Source organism: Misgurnus anguillicaudatus, chromosome 24, assembly GCF_027580225.2.
Source record: "Misgurnus anguillicaudatus chromosome 24, ASM2758022v2, whole genome shotgun sequence".
Taxonomy (NCBI): Eukaryota; Metazoa; Chordata; class Actinopteri; order Cypriniformes; family Cobitidae; genus Misgurnus; species Misgurnus anguillicaudatus.
In genome coordinates, this window is record NC_073360.2 from 17357797 (window position 1) to 17382447 (window position 24651).

Here is a 24651-nt window from a genome sequence, read left to right on the forward strand (position 1 = left end):
TTTACACTGTCAAACAATGGTCCCCCTTTGCACCTAAAGCAGAGGTGGCCAAACTAGGGCCGGCAGGCCAAATATGGCCCGCCGGGCACTTTTATCTGGCCTGCAAAGCAGTTTACAATTATATTAAACAGTGTAGGATTTTGGTCCAGAATGACTTATTTGATGCAATACCATCAACGTCCAAAAGATGTCGGAAAATGAGCGTGCCGGGGGGCTGAGGGCTGAGCGCATGGTCTAAAGCGCACGGCGCACAGTCTAAACGGGCGTGTCCAAATCCATTTTTGCTAATTTAAAGGTATAGCGGAAGATTTCCCGAAATTTTGGGGAAAAAAAACGCCCCTCCACTTTTTAAAAAAAAATGCACATGCGCAACACTCTACCTGCTTCCGAGAAGGAACGTCTATTAACGTGTGCACGAGAGCATGCACAAGCCTAGTTCTTCTCTTCGCTCTGTTTACAAGTTGCTGTCGGCATTGCTCACACATTGAGACGTTTACCGTGTATGCGCGGTTCGTGACTTGTGACAGGGCTAGCATCGCTAATCATAGCTTACATCAACTTTTACTAGCAGTGATTTTAAATGGATTTCTCCAATAGCATGCCAAACTTTACCTGTTGAGTAGAAACTTTGCGACTGAGGCATCTGTGGGAAGCCCAACCTGTGTGAAATATTCTCCCAAAAACACTCTGGTCTTGTTTCTTTCTTCAGAGGCCTTTCTCTTCTTGTCATACCATTCGTAAACACTTTTTCTCTTGTGACCCTCAGACATTTTGAAAAAATACAGTGACAACACGAGCTTCAATGAATGGTTGAAACTGTAGCCCTCCACACATATACCTGAAAGTGTGCATGTGCAGACGGCGAACCTAGGGACGAGCACGTACGACGGCCTTACGTAAACATATTATCAGAATGATTGACAACTGGGATGACCAATAGTCTTTATGATCCACCCGGAAAAAGAAAATCTTCCGCTATAACTTTAACAATGGGAAAAATTGCTTGTGCGCCTAGCACACAGTCTAAAATGGTTGTTCCTATTCTTGTAATGAGTTATGGGTGTGTTATGGGTGTAACTTGCAATAAACCAATGAGAGTCTAATTTCCTATTCCCTTTAAAAGCCAGTTGCTCTAGTGCCATGCCGATTTCCTATATAAATGGTGGAATTTGTAAACTGAAAAAACTACACAGAGGAAGAAAACCGCCAGTTTAATATTGAAGTTAAAAAAAAAAATTTATTTGTATTGAATTTTATTTTGTTGTATTAAAACCTTTGGTTTTCTCTAAAAGTCATTTTCTTTCAGGCATAAAATTATCAGGCTTTTAATTGCTGTTCATTGTGACTTTAAACATTTTCGATTAAAAAATGAAGCCATTTTGGGTGACGTCACAGACATCATGTTCATTGTTTTACAGAGCCTGCATCCCAATTCGCTTACTATGCCCTAAATGTATGTACTGATAGTATTTGAATTGGGACACAGGGACAGTATATGATTAGCATCCCAGTTACAGCTATAGCTTTTTTTGACAGTGTACATCAGCATGATTAAAGGCGGGGTGAATGATTTCTGAAAGACAATGTTGACATTAGAAATCACCTAAACAAACAAGCCCCTACCCCAATAGAATCTAGACCTTCTTTTGATAGATCCGCCCCACTGAGCTCTCTATCCTCCGTGTCATTAGTAAACACTCCCCTAACTGCTGATTGGCTACAAGTGTGTTTTGGTACTCGACCCAAAGGTGTTTTTCAAAAATTGTGCACCCCGCATTTAAGATTGTATTCAAATTGTATATTTACAGTGTACACTGTATAGTCTATTATTTGCAGTTTCCCTGACAAGAAACTCAATTTTATTTACTTGCACAAGTCACATGCGGTCAATGTGTGCCTACAGTGTTCATTTTGGCCGCTGGTGTGTTCACTATGAAACCTCTTCTTCCTGTTTCTGAAACGCCATGTTTATTATCACCTCAAAAGCCCTCCAATCAGATCCTATTGTCACTTGGTCAACAGTTTTAAAAAAGCTCTCAAGTATAACAAACACTTCTGTCCACCCCATTATATATCTCAGTTCGAGCATACACATGAATATTTAATACAGATGATGAATCAGTCCAGCATAAACTAAGAGCCCAAACAACAACCCAAAAATGTTTGCTTGTAATCACCAACCCTTGGCCTGATTGCAGATGCACATTGATTTCAATCAGGAAGGTTATTTCAGGTCACCTTGGCATTGTTTTCCTTTGAACCTCCTTGAACTTTGAATCTGGTCAGTTCACAGGACAAGGCTATCTTCAGTGTCTGTTTGTTGAGATTTCTTTAATATCGGATAAATCAATACTCACAGCAAGAACTTAAGGGTGTTTGTTGTGCTTGTTTTTTTGCAGCAACATTGCAGGGCAAGCATTCAATAGTTCATTCTTTCCACATCCATAACATTACCCCCACAGGCTAAAACCCATTTAGATGCATTGCATACAAAAGCTTATTAGCAAAACAGACAATACAATACATGAAATATTTTGTAATAAATCAGTGCTGTTGAATATATCTACACACTGGACCACATCTTTCTATTTTATCCTACATAACTACACAGAGATACCTTAAAATAATACAGCCTTGAATAGCGAAGAAACACAAATACGGACAATACCAATTTTTTTTTATGTTGACGGATTTCTAGAATACACAACAGATATTACATTCAGTCAGTTTAAAAAAAAAGAATCTGACAAGATCATAGAACCATAAACACTTGAGGACGTGGTCTCGATCAGACACGACGCTTTATTTTATTCTATCAGAAAATGACTCACTGGATCTGACAGACTGGTCCACTTTACAGTTTTTTACGATTGCTATGACAGATTTTTCAGTACTTTTAACAAGTTTTCAAAACTCTTAACACAGTTAGCACTACATCCACCTATGTAAGCTATACTATTAACACATTTCTTGTTGCTTCAACACAAAATGCATACAATTAACACAAATTTAAAATGATTTAACTTCTTTTACAGACAAGCTCAAACAAGACCAAAACAGTAGATTTTGAATGTCAAATTTACAAATGCTTTAACACAGCATGTCAAAACAGATAACATCATGTGCTAAACCTGACTTATAGTCAAAGTAAACAGCTGTTCAAATGATGAATTGAAACATAAATATACACCCTTTATTTTATTTCATTTGGAATGAAAAACTACTTATTGTACAAATGCAAATATATAAATCACAGCTGATTCCCACCTATAACAAACTCAGGTTCTTTCAATTACATGACTATATGGTATACAATAGAGTAAAGGAGGGCCTAGGTTGATCTGGAAAAGGAACAATATGAGCAACACAAAAAAATAAGATATATGTCTGCACAAGTCAACGGAAGACCACCAGGACAAGGGGGAGGTTTTCATCCCGTCCCACCTGGATGCAATTGATGGTGCATTCAGAGATGTCACAACTGAAGACTGTCAGGGTGGATAAGACATGCCAAAAGATTCCTTACAAGATGCCTTGCCAGAGAAAAATCAGGTGTGAATGAGAACATGTGGCCAAATAGAAACGCAATAGATTAGATGATGAGATTTTCCTTTTACTTTATTTTTCAGTGGCTTTTTCTGTTTGTATTTGTTTATTTTACTTTTTTACTGTAAATGGAAGTAATATTGAATATGTTTGTTATCTTGTAGTATAATGTCCTGTTGTAAATACTGTAAAGTCTTTACTGCAACCATTCTACTTTTTATCATAAACTGTACTCTAAGATGAATGATTAATTTTTGTCTTGAATTGCTGCAGCAAAACAAACATAATGAATGCATTTACTAAACCCAACTAAACAAAAATATAACTAAGTTTTCAAAAGAAACTGCAGTGCAAAACTCAGTCTATAATCAATACAATCTACTGTTTATTGTATAAGGACAGACTTACACGTGAACTTGTGCAGTTTTTGTTTTTCCATCTTATGTTTGTGTTTTTCATGACATTGTGTTATGATTGACTAAATGTTTCTGTTGGAAGAGAGCATGTGTTGGTGATCTGGTATAACTAGTTGATTCTGAAACATGTTTACAGTGTTTTTGTAAACAGTGTGAGAGTTTAATTTACAATGTGTGATTTTGAGGATAAAATTAACTGTTTTGCCAGTTGTGTGTTTTAGGTGTGTTGGTGCGTTAAGAGTTTAGAAAATTTGTTAAAAGTATTGAAAAAAGTGTCATAGCAATCGTAAAAAACTGTAATATAAGACTGGAGTTAGCAGAAAAGGTTGGTAAAATGGTTTTGTTTCACTATGCAGTGTAGTTCATCACTGAGACTGTCATAACAATTGAAGATAATAATAACACCCACACAACTACAATCATGTTTGAGGTGCAAAAAAGACATTGCACTTTGCCAGACTCACTTTTAAAAAAGACATTGGGTTGATCTATGCTATAAAAGATATTTTCAAATATTTCTGTAATAGCTTTTAAAGTTAATGGTAAAAATATGAACACAGACACTGCAAACAGCAGCATTTTAATCTTTATATTGGTGCATTCTGTAAAATAAAACAGAATTGTAATATCTGATTAGTATAATTTCTAACCTGGACAATGCACCACCTATAATTTGATGTGATAAAATCTGCCATTTTTTACTATGCAGACATGTTATTACTCTGACAGCTTGATACAGTACTGTGTATTTCAGGTCCTGCCATATCATATCTGTTGGATTCAAGTCAGGAATTTGTCCAGGCTACTCCAAAACTTTAATTCATTTCAAGAATCCGGGTGTGTACTTGATTCTGTGTTGGATCTGCTTCAGATGCTGTACAGATGGTTTTTCATTTATGCTTCATGCAGACACTTAGGTCCAAAGCAATGGGATTCAAACCCATGACCTTGGTGTTGTTAGCATCATGCTTTATCATTAAAGCTACAGGAGCGCTTCAGGCACAAGTGTTGTATGTTTTCTCTGGTAATTGTGTGATAGATAATAGAATGCATGCTTGCATGTGCTCATAGATCATGTGGCAGCAGCATGTTTTACTGGAGCTGTGATGTTCTTACCTTATAATAGATCTGTAATGCTGCTGTATTGTTTGTGATGTCCTGTAATTGTGGCATTGTGTAGCTGTAGGAGCTTTGTGGTGACTACTTTTCTCTGTTGTAATGGTTGACTAAATGTGCAATTTAGACTCAACTTGGTTGCAGTAAAGTCAGCATGTTTTAAATCTAATTAATTACTAACTTAAACTTTGCTTTAGTTCTATTGAAAAGACTTTTAAACAGAGGCCCAGTACAGTGTGGGTAATTGGTGACTGTTTCTGTTCAAAATATTCATTGTGTTTTCTCTAGTTACCCTCATTTGAGAAAATGAAATTATTCTGTAGCAATTTACTAACAGTTTTCTTTTCCTTCCTTCCTTCCTTCCTTCCTTCCATCCTTCCTTCCTTCCTTCCTTCCGTCCGTCCGTCCGTCCGTCTGTCCGTCCTTCCTTCCTTCCTTCCTTCCTTCCTTCCTTCCTTCCTTTCCTTTTATCTCTTTTATCTATCCATTCATCCATCCCTTCTTCCTTCCTTCCTTTCTTTCATTTTATCTCTTTTATCCATCAATTCATCCATCCCTTCTTCCTTCCTTATATCTCTTTCATCCATACAACCATCCTTTCTGTCTTCCTTTCTTTCTTTCCTTTTATCTCTTTCCTTCATTCATCCCACCTTTCTTTCTTTCATTTATCTCTTTCATCCATCTATCCATGCAACCATCCTTTCTTTCTTTCTTTCTTAGTAAATTGCTTCCATCCATCCATCAATCCAACCAACCATCCTTTCCTTCTTTTTTCTTTCTTTCTTTCTTTCTTTCTTTCTTTCATTTTATCTCTGTCATCAATCCACCCTTTCTTCCTTTCTTTAATTTGATCTTTTTCATCCATCTATCCATCCAACCATCCTTTCTTTCTTACTAAATTGCTTCCATCCATCCATCCATCCATACATACATACAACCAACTATCCGTTCCTTCTTTTTTCTTAAGTGCTTCTATCCATCCATCCTTTCTTTCTTTCTTTCTTTCTTTCTTTCTTTCATTTTATCTCTTTTATCCATCTATCATCCAACCATCCTTTCTTTCTTTCTTTCTTATTAAATTGCTTCCATCCATCCATCCAACCAACCAACCAACCAACTATCCTTTTCCTTCTTTTTCTTAATTGCTTCTATCTATCCATCCATCAATCCTTTCTTTCTTTCTTTCTTTCATTTGATCTATTTCATCATCCATCCATCCCTTTCCTTTCTGAACTTCTATCTCTTTCATCCATGCATTCATCCATCCATCCATCCCTTCTTCCTTTCTACCTTCCTCATATATATTTCATCCATCCTTCCAACCATCCTTCTTTCTTTCTTAATTGCTTCCATCCATCTAACCATCCATCCATCCTTTCTTTCATTCTTTCTTTCTTTCTTAATTGCTTCCATTCATCCATCCCTACTTTCTTTCTTTCTTTCTTTCTTTCTTTCTTTCTTTCTTTCTTTCTTTCTTTCTTTCTCCATCTCCTTCCCTCTAATATAACTTTCCTTTCATTTATCTATTCATCCCTCTATCAATCGTCCATCCATTCTTTCTTTATTCCTTTTTCCCTCTTGACTCACAATGTGACTAAAACCAATTCTAACCAAAATGTTTGAGAAATGTTAGATCTATTTTCCAAAAGCCCAGATTACACACACATTGTACTGTTCAATACTCAAAACATAATATTTGTTCAGAGTGTGATGGACTTTCAGTGTATGTGTAAAAGGCCGTCCCCAGACACAGTGAACAGCTCTTTCTTCATTCCGCTACATTTGATGGATCGAGGATGATCTGAGGCAGTGATTCGCTACAGCCTGGATGTTTTCTGTGTTTTTTTATGCATCTCTCCACATCTGTGGTGAAGTCCTGATAAATTGCTTAATGGCTTTTAAACCTGCCACTGCCAAGGAATTGATACGATGGGCAAAAGGAAATATGTGGCACCCCGGCATGAGGAATTTATGAGTTTTGTCAGCATTCATTACGGCCATAGCCTCAAGGCAAAACAAAGGGAATTCAACTGTCTTGGCTCTCCGTTTCTCCTGTGGTTCCCCGGAGAGTTCAATGGCACACAGCGGTCACCTGCACACACAAACACACACACACAGTCTCACCAGTGGATAGGATTTGCGGTTCAGTGGTCTTATGTGCTACAGGGATCAGCCTGAGCTGTGACTACAGGGAAGTTTCAATCATCCAATATACCATCTCACTTTTTCTTGTTTCGTATGATTTATGTTGTGCCCAAGCCAGTTGGATTCACAGAAAAAATCCTCAAGTCTTAATGGACCCTGTTGTTGAAGAGTTCCCAGAATATGTCTCTGACTGGCTAAAAGTTAAATGAAAAGACTGGAAGAATCTCTTCAGTAAGATATACTATTTGAGCTTTGCATACACGTAAAAAACAGACTATACTCCGGGCTTACTGTAAGAAACAAAAGTAATGGTGATATCAGGTTTCATTGTTGGTTTTTGGTATATTGCGACCTTAGCAGGCTGTTTTAAAGATATCTGTCTTTCCCCATTCAAGTAGATGAGACTTAGCCTTTTATGACTGAAATAGGCATTGCAAGTGTGTTCACCAAGTGTGAGGACTTTCCCACAAAGAAAACTTTGTTACTAACATCACTGCACTCATAGCTCTTGGTTATTTGTGTTGCCTAGCAACACTATACTGTGTATATGTACGTATGGCCAATTTTTGTTTTTAATATTTTCATTTTGCGAATATATAATATCACCATTGTACATTTTACAAAAAGCAATAACGCACTTGACAGTTTTGCCGTATTGTGAATATAATCACAGCCAAAGGGTTGCAGGCACTTTACATTATTCACAACATAGCACAGTGTCCTGTACCTTATTGCTTAATACACAGCAAACATTTTACAACCCTAGAAACAAGACAGCAGAATTTACAGAAAGCATTTCACAGTGTTGGAAGCTGAATTTAACTGATTAAAATAGCCTGTTAATGTAAAAAAGGCACACTAGCGTATGACACAGCCCGGACAGGTATTACCCAATGCTTGTTATCTTGCTGTTATACAATATCTCGCTGCACCGTTTGCTACCTTTAAGAGCGTAAGAGTTGGCAGCCTGCCGCAGATAATGATATCAAAAGTGAATTTGATGCGTGAAATTCAATCGTTGGTGAGAAAACTGGCTGGGAGATTAAAATTAGGTTGTGAATGCTATCTGTGTCTGCCATAGAATGAGGATTGACATGAAACAGTTAGAAAAAAAGATGCAAATAGATTGAGCAATTAGATGGCATCCTGTCTGCTCAGCTACTTGTACCGGCATATGGCGATACAGCAAATAATGCACTAAACTCTTTCAATACCCTGAACTTATCTGCTGTAATAGTTCTGTGTGAGTGGGTTGGTATATGTGGTTTACAGGGCATGAATAGTGTATAATGACATGTTTATAATGCAATCAACATGCAATAAACATGAAACACTTCCTGTTTCCCCGAAAACTGAACGGCTTAAAAACATACTAAATGGTAGTTTTCTATAAATTAAAGACGTGATGGTTGAGGTTAGGGACTAAGGGGAATAAAATATAAAGTTTGTCTATGTGTAAACCACAAACACTGTGTGCCTGACTGTGTGTGTGTGTGTGTGTGTGTGTGTGTGTGTGTGTGTGTGTGTGTGTGTGTGTTTGTGTTTACTTTTTCTCTCAACTCTAGTCTCAGAACTATTTGCTGCTGTTTTGTTGCTCTGAATTATATTCAAGATTAAGTCAGAGATATTTATGTTTTGGTCTCTTAGGTCTGGTTTGAATAGAGCTGTTTATGTGAATACTGTACAAGGTTTAGTTTAAGGTCTCGATGGTTTTCCAATGGAGAATTGTTGAATGGGTTTTTGCTGATGTTTATAATGATTCAGCCTATTTGTAATTCTTAATTATGTGTCTACTGGGTGAAAAGAAACACTTGAAGATTAACATTGAACTTACACTTGAATGCATTAGTGCTAATTTAAAACTGGATGTGAAATAACATTTTGACATCCTCTGGGAACAAAGCTTTAACCATACGGCAAAAAAACAAACATTTCTCAAAAATGTATTTTAAATATATGCTAAATACATTTTGTAGAATGTTATGCTCAAATATTTTTTAATTTGGAAATATATTTAGTTTTAACCTTCATATATTAACATATATTTCAATCTGTATTTCAAGGGCAAGCAAATACATTTCTAATTTTACAAACCATATGGCAAAAATGTATTTTTTGCCTAAATTTGTTTTATTCTAAACACAAGTTAATTTCATAAAGTATACTTTAAAAGTTAAAAATATATTTAATTTAAACCTTTTTAAAACTTTTATGTTTACAGGTTAACATAAACAACGGTTTTATATTTCCTTGGATTGAAGAATATGGAGGGCTAAATATATATTTTTAAAATGAATTTACTTTTAAATTTATTTCAAAATATACAAAAAAGGTCAAAAAATATATTGGTGAAACATATTTTTGTAAACATATTCCAAAAAATATTTAAAATTTTTGTATATTATGAAATATATTTAGAAATAATTTTTTTGCTGTATGGAAGCAAAGTTCAAATCATCATCTTAAAGAGATAGTTTACTTTAAAATGAAAATTCTGTCATCATTTACTCATCCTCATGTTGTTCTAAACCTGTATGAATTTCTTCATTATGATTCTGACGAACACAAAAGAAGATATTTTGAGAAATGATGTTAAACACACAGAAGATAGTGACCATAGACTTCCAATGTAGGAATAAAAAATATGATGGAATTTAATGGGTACTGTCAACTGTGTGCTTACCGTCATTTATCACAATACTTCCAAAATATTTGTTCCTACTATCTGCTGTGTGTTTACCATCATTTCTCAAAATATCTTCTTTTGTGTTCATTAGAAAAAAGAAATTCATACAGGTTTAGAAAAACACGAGGATGAGTAAATAAAGGCAGAATTTTCATTTTAAAGTTAACTATCCCTTTAAACAGTACTGTGATAGTACCATGGTGAAGAGGTTTTGGTAATCATTCATTTTACTACTATTTTTGGCTCATATATTATATTCACATGTTATATATTTTTTTGATAAATAATCCATTGTAGGACCCAAGTGCAATTAATTCACCAAAATTATTAACATGAGCAAAGATATAAACGTGCACAAAGACTAAACATGGCATAAACCTCACCAAACAGCAGAAAACTAACAAATCTTGACAAAAGACAATGGGAAACACTGGAGTATATATACACTGACTAATGAAAGGTAAATAGACACACCTGTAGACATTAGGGTAGGGTAACACAAAAAAACTACAAAGACCATGAACATGGAACTACAAAACAGACATGATCATTTCAAAATAAAAGACATGAATTACGAAACACCCCACAGATACATGGCAAAAACCACTTGCTTTTAGTTATAAATACTGAAAAGTTATTATGGGTTTTACAATGTAATTTTTGTACATGTACAGTACATTGATCATATTACAGTGTAATTGTAGGCCTACTAAAAACATCAACAAAACAACTTGTAATTATTTTGTAGAGCCACTTGTAATTGTTATTTGTATTGCTACTGTAATACATTATACAGTAGCAACCTGTAACATAGACAATATAATATAATGTAAAGTGTTACTGAAGAAAAAGGCGCATAAAAATGTGCTATTTAGTCAGCTTTACTCAAGGCAGTGAAAAACTGGATGAATAAGATGTAATTTGCATTTAGTTAAGTTGTTATGACTGACGGGTTAATGCTGTAAAATGCAACCGAAATGATTGCACTCATAAATCACTACAAATACTCATACACAGATGGATGAGTATTCAGTGTGATTTATGGGAGGGCAGATGGACAAAGCAATGACAGACTGTTTGCCATATTTTGGGATGTCACTTCTGCTCGTTGTTCTACTTTTTTGCAACAAGTTTTATTGTGTCTGTATCTGCATTCGAAATATTGTTTAGTGGATATGCTTAAGACACATTGGTGATGTATTGATCAACGTTTAAAGCCTTAGTCCAATCTGCATTAGGCTGTGTTGAGACTGCTCTTCTTAATCATGAACACAGGGGGCGCTCTTTGTGTGTAAAACCGCATGAAACTGTGAAAAGAATTCAGGCTTGATTCACAAAAAAACATACTGATAGGCGGAATTCATGTAAATTAGGACACTTTCGACAGGCATATCAATGTCAAGGATGTCCCAGTTTACCTGAAATTACCCAACATTTTGTGAATAAACTTACAAATTGGAAATTTTGTAAATTTATTTCAGTATACAAGAATCTGTTGGCTTCACTTGAGAGATCTTCAAAACTATTTTTTATTTGCAACAAACGTACCCACATGAAAAATACCGTAATACACTTCAGTATTTACTCGAGTAAACTATAGTAAAATATACCACATAGTGTTTTTGAACCTTACCACAGTAATTTTAAAAGTACATAGCTATAATAACTAATTTAATATAGTTAATACTACAGAATAATATAGGCCTATATATTAACAAAGTATAGCAATTACTATCATATATTAATAGCCTAGTAGGCTACTACAAATCATCACAGTTAACCTTACTAATTTAAAAGTTGTAATATGAGTACACAGCTTATCAAAGTATTGCTATTAACAAAGTTGTAGCAGTCATATAGTATACTAAAATTTAGAGGTTTACTATACTATATATAGTTATGTACATTAAAAAATTCAATTACATTAACATTTAGGCTATTTGTGTGTAGCATATTTCACTTCGTTTCAATGCAGCTTCACAGAATATGCCTTTTGAATCCCACTATAGCATAGGACGCTACATTTAAATTACATTATGGGAAAAGAGAAAAAAAATGTCTTGCACACTTTCAAACACTTCTAGTGTTTACTATATGACCGGGTTTGCAGTAGAATTGCATGCATAGGCTACTTTATGCGCGCGCGCGCCCATGTGTATATGTGTGCGTGTTTACTCCCTCACTCTCTCCCTCCCGCGCATGTCATTATCCCGCGAGCGTCTCTAGGTGATTTAGCGGCGCCAGTCTGAAGCAGGTGTTCAACATGGCGATCTCGGGATTCGCATCTCACTCAATTTCACTCTTTTTCTACGTGATTTTAGCAGCGTTTCTGCCTCAAGGTAAGACACGCGGACGCTTGTGTGATGTCTGGGCGAGTCAGGGCAGCGTGTAAACATATGCAATTACTTGCGCATGATGCTCTGCATATAGTCGCAGTGTACAGTACTCTCAAAGCTCTTTGCGTACTAAAGTGTGATTTATAGTTTATATACAGTCAGCATCGGATTTGGTATGGACAGTTTTTAAGCACGTTTAACTGTTATGAATGGTGTTTGTGGTTGTTTAGCTGGAGAAAAGTGCTGTCCTGATGCTTTTGGATACCTAGTGATGCTGATGTGAGGGAACAAGTGCCTTTTACTCAGCTAGAACTCTGGTTGGTTGCTGCTATCTGAAACGCACTTCAAAATGATTTTAAACGACTTTATAGGTGATGTTTAACTGTGTATTTGTGTAAAAGCATTATTTTATTACCCGAAATGGTTGTGAATAACGAACGCGCGCAATGCAGAATAAAGCGATACAATTCCATTCACTTCATACAGTGAATTTAATCGGCATTACGCGCACACATTTTGTATTTGTTTCAAACTGAAATGTTCTGGTCTGTTTTGTGTGAGGTATTTAAGGACTCATATGTAATTCAGTATGCCTAAAGATGTTTTTGACTGATATTTAGCTTCGTTATACTGTACGGGAAGCGCTGAGATTCGCTCCGTGTGCGTCTCATCCATCAACAGGTTTTCCGCAACTTACTGGCTTCGTACTGCGTGTGCTGCCGTGCTGAGTGTGATTTCCCAGCTTTCAGTCGTACTGTACATGTTGGGTATTTTTTCATACATGCCTTACTGTATAAAGATTATTGTAACGGTGGCGCGTTATGCAGTGTGAAATAATGCCTGTGTACCGCGTAAACTCCTTTGTAATAAACAGTGTAACAGCATCACAAGAGTCACCTGGGGGTGCACGCGTTTGTTTTGTGACTTGATCATTTGGTGTGGATGTTGCAGCCCACTGTTAACAGAAGCATGCCATTCTGTTTCTGAGACGGAATGTTTTTTTTCATGCTTTTTTCTTTACAATATTTACAGCCACTTACTTTTGTGTAAGTGCTCTTAAATGCTCATATTAATCGGCTCATGGGTGTCTTTCCAAGCTGTTCTTACATTATCCTATCCATATGCATGCCAGGTAGTTGCTCTCCAGATATCATGCATAGACTTGCTCCACCTAAAACAATTTTAGCATTTTCTTACTTTTATATAATTGTAAGATCATAATTTTGAAAGCTCCACTCCCATATGAAGAGGTCAGATGCAAAACCCTCTTAGTGTTTCTGACATGTTTTCTTGTAAATTAGCATTTTTTAAAATCAGACTCTTATTTATTTTATGTTTAAGTTAATATTCGGTTAATATCATTATCTCATTTTTGACAAATGGCGTTTAGAGGCTTTTGCATCTGACCTCATCACACACTATACTGAATAAAAGCTATAAAGAGGCAAATGCACAGTGAACAGCATGAGTCTTAAAAGAAGAACTGCATATTATTGGTTTAACAGAGCATATATATTTGCTCAATTAAACCAATATATAGAAATAAAGCTATATAGATATATATATATATATATATATATATAATTAGTATTAATACTATACTATTAATAGCATACAGTAAGTGTATATATACAATTAATAGCAAATCTTCTCATACAGTAGGCTATCGTAATGAGATTGGATATTCATGTAAATTGCCTCCAGTCAGGGGTAATTTTCGGTGTGAATGACTCACAGGTCTCCATGCGTTTGTGAGGAGCTCAAGTTGTAAATATTACAAACACACTGCAGCTTTTGCATAATTCACGATGCCCTGTGATGAATGTTATGGAAGATGAATGTTCTGACACTCCGCACAACAATCAGCACTCATTTAAAATCCTCTAAAATCAAGCAGGAAACCCTCTTAAACATACCCGCAGAGAAAAGCCAAGTAAAAAACAGAGCGCATATGCTCGCGCGCGGCAGAGGGATTTTGTTTAAAGCCATTTACGGTGAATCGTCTTTCTGCACGCCTGCGCTGAGATTGTCACGCTGTTACTTGTTTGTTTTCCCAAAATGGACCGAATCCCAACATGTACTGGTGATTGGCGGTATATTAAAATCTTTACCCTTGGTGCGTTCGCTTTCAATTTGTAGAAATAATTCTCCTTTCTATTTAAAGCAAAAGAATTTATAGCTCATTAGATTTACATTATCCCTGCTTAATAAGCCTTGTGCTGATTGCTAAATAATGCACAACACTGCATTATGGCCATACCAGATGCTAAAGTTGCCGAGATGGAAAATATGTGGATAACTTTCTATAAACATGGGTCGTGAGAAAATGATGCTGCCCGGCACAATTATAAGTTTTTTTTTTGCCGTGTCATTAACGAACTTGAATCAGAATAAGCACATCTCGCTTCAAAGGGGTCTTCTTTTAATGCCGAAGTTCAAAGTGGGCTTTAAAGTTATATAATTTTGACAGCTCAACAATTCTGATTCATTTTGCGTTTGTGTATTTCATCAAATAGATGGGTCATACTTTGCAATCTGTTATACAGGTTATTACATTGCTCATCCACTTATGTAACTTCACAACAGAACACCGTCTACCGAGTAAACACGCAAGTACAGGACTACAAAAACCTCTCTTATCTTGGTTTCTGTCCTCTGTATTACTAAACATCACAGCTGAAGTATCCTCTCATCTGTAGTACTAGATCATAAACAAAATGATGCTTAAAGACTATCGCTGCTGTAGGAAAGATACTGGTGGAGAGAGCTATGCGGCACCACCGAGTCAATTAGTTGTAACGAATTGAAGAAAAGCCCAGTGGTGAGAGAATGCTTCATTCATGACGCTGCTGGAGTAATGAGAGGGGGGAATATGATGAGGGGAGGGGGCTTGTGTCTTCTGTGATAAATATTGTCATTGTTCTCAATCTGCCCTGTCTTTCATGGACCCAGCTCATTGTCTGTCCTAGTTGGCGAATTGTTTTGGCACTGACCATGAAAAAAATCGAATTAGGTTGTTTATCAGGGCACAAAGTTCACGGTCTGTTTGGCTTCCCAGACGCAGAAGAGCTACGGAAAGATAGCATCGCGAGCATGTTGATACAATGGATCGGTTTGGAGATATTTTGATTGATGCCACCTTTCAGAGTTTAGTGATTCTAGTTTAGTGAATTTTATTTTATTAATAAAAGTTCACTGTGAAATGTTTTTTCAATGAAATAAAATGTTTTACTTTAACCACCTGTCACTCACAGGTTTCATGTTCAAATATGTCAAGTTATGCAAGTAAAATGATTTATTCATGTTGGCTTTAAATAATAACCAGCTAAATTATACCTTTCCATCCTTTGAGACCCGTTCCAGTACACACAGGCAAATGCGCAGGTTCGCTCCTATAGGTGTGTTTACAGACCATGTACTTATTTTTTACATGCATGTTGTGATGACCTACTTCATCTCGCCATGAAAAATGTTGAGAAACATATGAACGATGACATGCCCCCGAAGCTCGACAAGATGTGACCCACTTAGCTGCTGATGGAACCTATAGCGTCTCAGCGTCGTCTCCAGGGACCCCTGCATTCACTCAAGCCTTGTTTTTGTTTGGGTCTCTGTGGTTATATAGCGTCTCTCCCACCTCCCCTTAACCAAAAATTGATTGCGTTCTCAACGTTTTAAAATATTTAAAGCGGAGAGAGGCGAGCTAGTTAGTGACATCGTGAATGCAGTCTCGACTGCAGATCGCATCACCATCGATCAGTTGAGACGTAGAGTGGGACTCCAGCTGTCTGAGTAAGAGAGAGTGACCAATCAATAGTACATACAGATGGTGACTCAGAGGGGAGGTGCTATTCAATAGAGCTGCTAAATACCTAAGAATGTCAGGACGCTGGATATTCACAGTGGTTGATCTCACCACCTCGAGCAGAACCAGGTTCTGGGACGGAAACATCTGTCTGCACAGTCGTGATTTTATGCATTGTAAACAATTCATGGTTGCCATGAAATTTTTTAAATTAATAATTAAAAATCATTTTTTATCTTGACTAGGGATGCACGATATATCGGCCGACATATTGTTATAACTGCTTATTTTTAATATTATCGGTTATCGTCTGATAGCAAAATTAGGCCGATAAATGAAAGCCGATAAATTATGGATTATTTTGGTTTGTTGAACCACTTCACTTGCTTATTGCTGGCCATGTGAAGTTTTGATTGGTGCTTTCTGTGACATAGCACGAAGATGACACGTGTTGCGGGCTTAAGAAGAGTATGCTAGTCTAGCGCAAAGACAAGATGTCCGCGGTCTGGGAGTTTTTCATTGTATATATATATATATATATATATATATATATATATATATATATAGGTTATCGCCCCCCCAAATATAAAGAGTTATCGGTTGTCGGTATTGGCCAAAATTTCCATATCGGTGCATCCCTAATCTTGACTGTTCAAAAGTTACTGTAACTTATAAAATAAAGTTGAAATAAGTTAAGCTGATTCAACTTTATTTTATAAGTTACACCAACTAGTCAAGATTTAAAGGTCACGCTCTGTCTGATCCCATTTTTTAAACCCTATTTAGTGTGTAATGTTGCTATAATAGCATAAATTATAACTATAAAATGATAAAGCTCAAAGTTTACTGCCAGGCGATATATTTTCTTTAACAGAATTCGCCTTTTAAAGCCTACAGCAAACAGCCGGTTTGGACTACAGCCCTCTATTTCCTGCTTTAATGACGTCACTAGAACAGTTTTTTGACTAAACTCCGCCCACAGCTAAGCTAACGGCAATCTAAGCTGCTATCGAATCACAACACACTAAACAAGCTACACAATCAGAACTCGATACGTATTTCTGAAGGAGGGACTTTCGTAGAACAAGGAAGACATAAACCTGTTTTAAGGACAGTGAAAACAGCGCTATACAGATAAGTAAATTGTGTGAAAAATACGTGTTAACTGTACAAAAATGAAATCCGAACTCCCTAAAAATCAAACGTTGACAATTCTAATATTATGGTTTCTGTACAATTTTGCTTGCTTCTATCAAGTTATAATTATGAATCAAGATACAATGAGATCTTTTAGATGCACAGCTCTTCACATGAGAAGCTGAAGTTCTTTCTTTTCTTTAATATTCTTAGTCGCATTTTATTGTTTGCATGTAACATTTTTTCTCTTCTGTATACAAATCTTTTCTTTTTGACAATGCTGGTAGAATGAGCTGCATTGATTTTCACTGTCAAGGTCTGGATACGTATAAAATGATGGTTTTTAAACAGTTAGGTTTATATTAGATAACTTACCACACTATCTGTACTGAACCACTTACATGAATTGAATTTGATTCTGTTGCTGCATGATAAAATATTCGGTATAGTTTATAACTTCTGCAAAAATCTATTGAAATCAATAATTGCAAACTTCTACTTTTGTGCGAAATCCCAAGTCTCAAGCACAGTTTGTATTAAAATGCTTCAATGGTCCATTAAAACAAATGTTTTTAAAGGTTTAACTCAACTCAGAGTTATTCTATTGGGACACGCTATCTTAATTACAGTTTTACAATAGGACCTTAATTTATCATTTGTCACTGTTGAATCAGGACAATGCACCCGTAGCAATTCACTTGAATCAACCGTCTATTGATCGCTGGTCCCGTGGGGGAATGGTGTCCACGTAATGAAGCCTCTCCTTTGTGGTTGATTGAGGAATGGTAGAGTATCAAATGTGTCAAATTGAATAACCGTAGGTCGACAGAATTGCATGATGGGATTTTTTTTCTTGGCTCGCCTGTTGCACAGGCGCTTGTTAGGCATGATGTGTGATTAATGTCATTTCACAGCATTAAGAGCACTGTTGAAACCGTATCCTTGCCGTAGCCATTACATCTTGTATATGAGGCAAGTGCCTGTCTTATTCATTTAAACAAATGTTAACTTGATGTACCACGTGTATGCGAAGGTCTTGCATTTGCGTTTGATAATAAGTTCTGCAAGGTGTTGTAAGTAAACCAGTTCCCCACTTGAAGACGTGACGGGATTCATTTAAAACATTCATATTTCTGCACTCTGACACAAGTCTGTATGACTTTAGAGGCTAAAATGGGATTATGAAGATAAACATCAGGACAGTCATATTTTGAGCCATCATACTTTGGCTCAAAATGTGAATGTGTTTTTTTTAAAAGATCTCAGTAGTTTACATCTCATCTATTCAATAGGGGTGTTATCTCTTTTCTCTGCTCTTCATGTGACGTATCTGTTCTCATCTGGAGCTTTGAGCACTCAGCACAATAGCTTTTTAATTTACACTTAACAAAGCTATTGATTTATGTAATACATTTGTGTGATGCAAAGTCAGAAATGTAATATGGGGAAGTAGCACAACTTCAGTTAGTCTGTTGTTTGGCAAGCATCTTATTCCTGCGATACCAGAATTCCAGATTTAGAAGCAAATTACGGTAGATGATAACACCAGTAAATGTGTTTACCAGTGCTAGGGAGTACCTTATTAAAAGTATAGAGATGATAGTGACATTTTTCAGTAGCATAATAATAGTTGCTCGGCTGTTACAGTCTCCAGTGAGTAGCGGTGTTTAGCATGACATAACACTATATTTTTTATCGTATTTTACATTATACAGTTCATGCAGCTAGTATTTGTCTTTTCTCCCAGTGGTGTTTGAAAGTCCCGTTCATTACATTTATACATTCAGCAAACACTTTTATTTAAGGCAACTTACAGTACACTTCAAGGTATACATTTTATCATTAAGTGTGTTCCCTGGGGATTTAAACCATGCTAACAAAATGCTTTACCAGTCCAGTTACAGTCAGGGACATTTATTAATTTTAGTGAAACTTGTTTAAAGGTTCGTGAGATGAGCTGATTTACTATCAGTATTTAATCAAAGTCAATATGTGACCTTGGACCACAAACCAGACAAGGTAATTTTTTATTTAGATTAATACCGTGTATAATCTGAATAAATAAGACTTCAATTGTGTGTTTTATTGTTATAGGACCATATTTGGATGAGATGCAATTATTTAAAATCTGAAATCTGATGGTGCAAAAAAATCGCTGTCCAAATTAAGTCATTAACTCTTTCCCCGACAGTATTTTTTTTTAAGTTGCCAGCCAGCGCCAGCATTTTTTAAGTTTAATGCCTTTCAGAAAATTTTCTTTTTTAAAGGCAGGATAGGCAGGAATTATCTAGAAAACTTTTTTGCAAATTTTGTTTGGACTGTCTTTATATACCAATACATAAGTAAAATGAATTACTCTGAACAAGAGGGTATAATACTCGAGTGTCTGTAGACCTCTCACGGCTGTTTTAAACACAGTTAATTATTTCCATTCGGAACTAAACAAATGATTGGCTAGCGCGACTACCACTCTCTCTCGCGACCATGGCTACCAATCCTATTGCTACGGGATCTGTCCACACATGCGCACACCCGATTGATTTGAACGTGCACGAGGCACTCTGAAGAGCAAAAGTACGGCAGAGAAAGAGCATTCAGAACTCACAGTACCTGCATATCCAGTCAGCGAAGGCAAACAAGGCAAAAAAGGAATTAACGAAGAAATCAAACAAGAGTAATTATCGCGTGGCTTTTCCCCGAGTCAACGATACGGTATCGGTATTGTCTCCGGAGTGTAGTCCTCATCAGAGTCAACAATGCTTTCATCATGGAAACTCTTACATGCAAAACACCATTTATGTTATGAATCTTCCATGAAATTCACCTTAATCACAGTGTAACTGATTGTAATAAAAAAAACTTGTATCAATGCAATCTGTTTTTAGCTTTCTCTTATAAATATAACTAGCCCATTTGTTACCGAATCAAACAAAATATATTTAAAACTTTACCATTATCGATATTTTAGCTTAATAGTGAGTACTAAAAGACATCCAAATAGTTTATATTCATAGTGATAAAGTTAGGTGTATTAGTCCATGTGATTGTGACATGATGTTACTACATCATGCACCACACTCCTTCCTCTCCGCTCGTCTGAGGTAAATGCTTCTCCCAGCAGAGCCGGTTGACGTTGCGCGTTCATGTGTTTTGGGGCGTGGCTTTAGAAGAAATCCAGAAGGGAGGGGGTGGAGTGAATGGAAATAATTAGCTGTGTTTAAAACAGTCGCAAGGGGTCTACAGACACTCGATTTTAGGCTATCTTTACACGTGTACGGCTATTTTCATAAACGGACATTTCAACCTCTACAGTTTTAAAAATAATATCGTGCACACATGTCAGTTTTCAGAAAAGTGTTTATTTACACGTACCCATGCATATATGCTGTCAAGAGAAGCTCAAGCCCACGTAAGCCAATCATCGGCAGCGCTGGTGGTGAAGCGAACTGGTTCTTCATGTTGGAGGGAGGAGTTGTTGCAGTAGGTGATCGATGACGTCAAAGTAGACTCGCTCTCGAGATGCTCTGGTGCATACTCTGTGATGTTGCCTGCTTAAACATCCTTTTGTCTCAGTTTACATGCAACCGTGCAACCAAAGATTTTCAAGATCTCCACTCTGGCCGGAGTTTTTAGAAACAATCGGTTTCAAAGGCGAGTTCTCCGTTTGCGTGTAAACGAGGGGCATAAATCTCTCAGTTTTTAAAAATAACCATGCACGTGTAAACAGGGCCTTATACTCTCTTTTTCAGAGTACTTACATTTTACTTATGTATTGGTATATAAAGACAGTTTAAACAAATTTGGAAAGAAGTGTTTTAGACTTTTTTTTGACTTAAACCTGCCTACTCTGCCTTTAAATATATAAACATACAATATATCAAATGAAAGAACAGACCCTCTGCTTCCAAAAAAAATAAAGGTTTCATTCTACCTTTATTCGTTCTCTTTTTATTACCTCTCAAATATAGGCAGGTTTCTTTAAAAATACAAAATTTTGAGCAAAAGGCTGAGATAATTGCATTTTTGTGAAGGACTTTTGATAGAGATTAGTTTCCGAGCAATCCTCAAAACATATACAGAGTTTGAATTGTTTGCCCTAAGGCAGAGCTTCCCAAACTTCAGAGTGGTAAGGCCCCCCAAAAACATAGCAAAAGCTCCACCCCCACCCCAATTTGTATATTACATATATTTTTAATAAAGCAGATTGTCTCTTTGCACAAAATTATCATCATTTATTAAACAGTTTTTAAGAATCTCATGTGAGTTATGAGAACTACGAGAAATATTTTTTATTCTCGTGAAAGATGACATAAACATTCTTTACAAATATATTTAAATCCATAACACTACACACTTTCTGCATACTGTTTGCAATTATAATGCAAAGTGTGTAACAGAAGCTACATCATCTATTGCAATGAATTACATAACTATTAAAACAAAAACTTTCTAAAACCATTTGCAAGCAATGTATCTCGCCTCACTATAATGGAATTTTTTTTTTGATGCTTTATGTTAATGTAATAGGGAGGGATAACATTTCCGAACAATTAGAATATTTTAATTATTTTAATATTTTGATTTAGCCTAGCCAAGACCCCCCCTGGGGTACAATGACGGTCCACTGGGGGGAAATACTTCTGGGTTTTATTAGTTGGGTAAGAGTGCCACCTGGTAGATAATGGATTGTCGGAAAAAAACTTGTCATTGGCAGGGAAGTGTTTTCTCTTAATTGACAAGTTAAAAGGGCTCACCCAAAAATGGCACATTTTTGCTCACACCAGGGTCACAGAATAATTCCACCATTATTTGTAACCCATTGTTTTTGTGTCTGATAAATACTGGTCAGGTACAATATTATTTAATGGGTAGGCTATGCATTTAAAGTGCACCTATTTCATTGCTAAAAACGTTATTTTGGGTATTTGTTATAATATAATGTGTTTGCATGCTTTATGGTTCAAAAAACACATTATTTTCCACATACTTTACATTTTTGTAAAGTAGCCCCAGATATACTGCCTGCCTAAAAAAAAACTCTGTTTTTGTATAAAGCTCATTGATCTGAAAAGCGCCGTCTAATCTGTACGTTGTTTGGCCTAAATACCTCTGACATCAGCCGGAAATGTGATGCTCCTTACCAAAAAAAGAGATTTACGTTGGAAACGATAAATAACGTCATTGTTTACTTTGGAGTATGTACCTTTTGCATATCATTAACATGAACTAATACACACTTACACACCAAAGGAAATGTAAAATTGCGAATCAGACCATAGTTTTTAAATACACTATATTGCCCCCTTTAGTAGCTTAGTGTTGTTTTAGTACCTTTTCTTAGTAGCTATAAAATAAAGGTGACTTGAATAACTATTTTAATTTATGATGAGTGTATAGCTTAGCTTGATAGGGTAGTGTACTGTACAGTCCTTAAGACAGCTGTTTTCATGTGTCACAGACATGGATAAAAAACGGCATGTGTCAGAGAATGACAAGCCTGAAAAATATCTGAAATTGAAGGCAAAGCTTTGAAAAATATGGTGAACCAAAGCTCGAGTAGTTCCACTGATAATAGGGGCTTCTGGGGCTGTGACACCCAAGCTCGAAAATGGCTTCAACAGACATCTCAGTCCAGAAGAGTGCAATCTTGGTAACAGCTAAGATACTCCACTGGATTCACTTGGTGAAAGAGAGAAAATTGGGATGTTTTTTTGCACATACAGTATTGTATTGTACAGATTTTTATCAAGGAATTGTTACATTTTTGATTCTAGTTGACAATTTTAATGAATGATTGACTCTAGACAGTTATAAACATTGGATTGTGCATTCATTTTGTGCATTCATATTTTTAACAAATTGCCAGTCTGTTATCTAGGATGACCATACGTGCCATTCATCCCGGACGCGTCCTGTCCAGGATTTCAGGTTCGTCTTCCGGAGTCATATTTTTCGACCACATACGTCATAGAAGATTATTGTTATTATTACAGAAAAGCAACTGTTACATTTTAAGGTAAGAATGAAACTATGATTGTATGTCTTATGTTTTTAACTGAACGGCGTATGCAGTCAACAAATACGACTTCCGGAAGACGCACCGAAATCCTGGACAGGACGCGTCCGGGAAGAATGGCAGGTATGGTTATCATTTATTGCATACAAATAGAACTAGAGATGTACACATATATTGGCTACTAATCAGTGTCGGAAAACTATTTGATATGGGCCAATAGTTTAAAAACTGCAAATAGTAATGGCTGATATATCCTGTCAATCAAAAGAGAACAGGGTATTGCAATGAATTTGAGCTCTGTGTATAAACATAAAGAAACATAACTAATGTTAAGCAGTGGCGGCTCGTGACTGCTCATCCGAGAAGGGCAAATTCAAAATAAGTTTTCGTAGATTCATGTGTGTTGCTTGTGTTTTCAAAATATGTTTGTTGCGTCATGTGAACCATGTGCATCACGTGTTTTGTCAAAATAAGTGCCTGCTGCAGACGCGTCAAAACCGTTTATGATCAAAGAGATGCTCACATTCACAAAATACACGCAAGACACTCCCTTAACAGTAAACTCTGATTACGCATGAGATTATGCGAGTATCTGGCAAATGCTAGCGTCTCTTTTGTCATGGACCCGTTGGGCGCGTCAGCAGCGGGCACTTGTTTTGGCGGGACACGTGATGCACACAGGATCTCTCGACGCGCAGAACACATATTTTGAAAAAAGGAACCACACACATGACGGGCTACATACGTGTTGTGACTAAATTCGCATCGAGCTCCCATGAAAAAAGAAGTCACTGGCCGCCACTGATGTTAGTATTATTGGTCATTATATGAATTAATACAATCAGAAAATTAATTAATGCAAGTTAATATAACCACCAAACTATCGCTATTGGCAGATATCAGTCTTAATAATCATCTATTGGTATCGGTGAAAAAAATAAATATTTATATAAAACACAAACATTTAAATTAATTTTAATAACTTAATTTAACAACTTAATTTAACTTAGCAATTTTTTAAAATTCTGAAATAATTTAATTCTGAACTTAATTTAATAACTTAATTTAACTTAGCAACTTTTTAAAATTCTGAAGTAGTTGTGTTCAGGAAAAGGTTTTGACTGCTGGAAAAGATATGGTACAGTAAGTGAGAACTAAAGATTGTGAATGATTCATTGCGCATAAACTTTAGGCAACAAGTGTGACTGTGCAGATACCGGAGAGCTGTGGCTAGTCTTGAAGAAACAATGGTTAATTTCTCCTGACAGGAAAGAGGTTATCTTAACCTCAGTAATTGGTTTGCAGCCATGGAAGTTGGATTATTTGTAAAACCTCATTCAGCCCCTCACATTTTATCAGCTGAACGACACCGACAGAAAAACTGTTTTGGAAAAAGAGACGGTTATAAAAAGAAACATTTAAAGAGCGCTACTATTTAAGAACGGAAA

General features: G+C 36.2%; 1 protein-coding gene across 3 annotated transcripts in view; it reads left to right on the top strand.

Moving 5' to 3' along the window:
* Positions 1–12092: 12092 nt before the first annotated feature.
* cadm1b (cell adhesion molecule 1b) overlaps positions 12093–24651 on the top strand; it is a 234965-nt gene continuing 222406 nt past the window's right edge. Inside the window, exon 1 of one of the 3 annotated variants that reach the window (XM_055196277.2) lies at positions 12093–12248. In XM_055196277.2, coding sequence (XP_055052252.1) covers positions 12173–12248 — 76 coding nt within the window. In that variant the 5' untranslated portion in view covers positions 12093–12172. The remainder of the gene's footprint in view (positions 12249–24651) is intronic. The other 2 variants (XM_055196276.2, XM_055196278.2) reach the window with 2 other exon arrangements.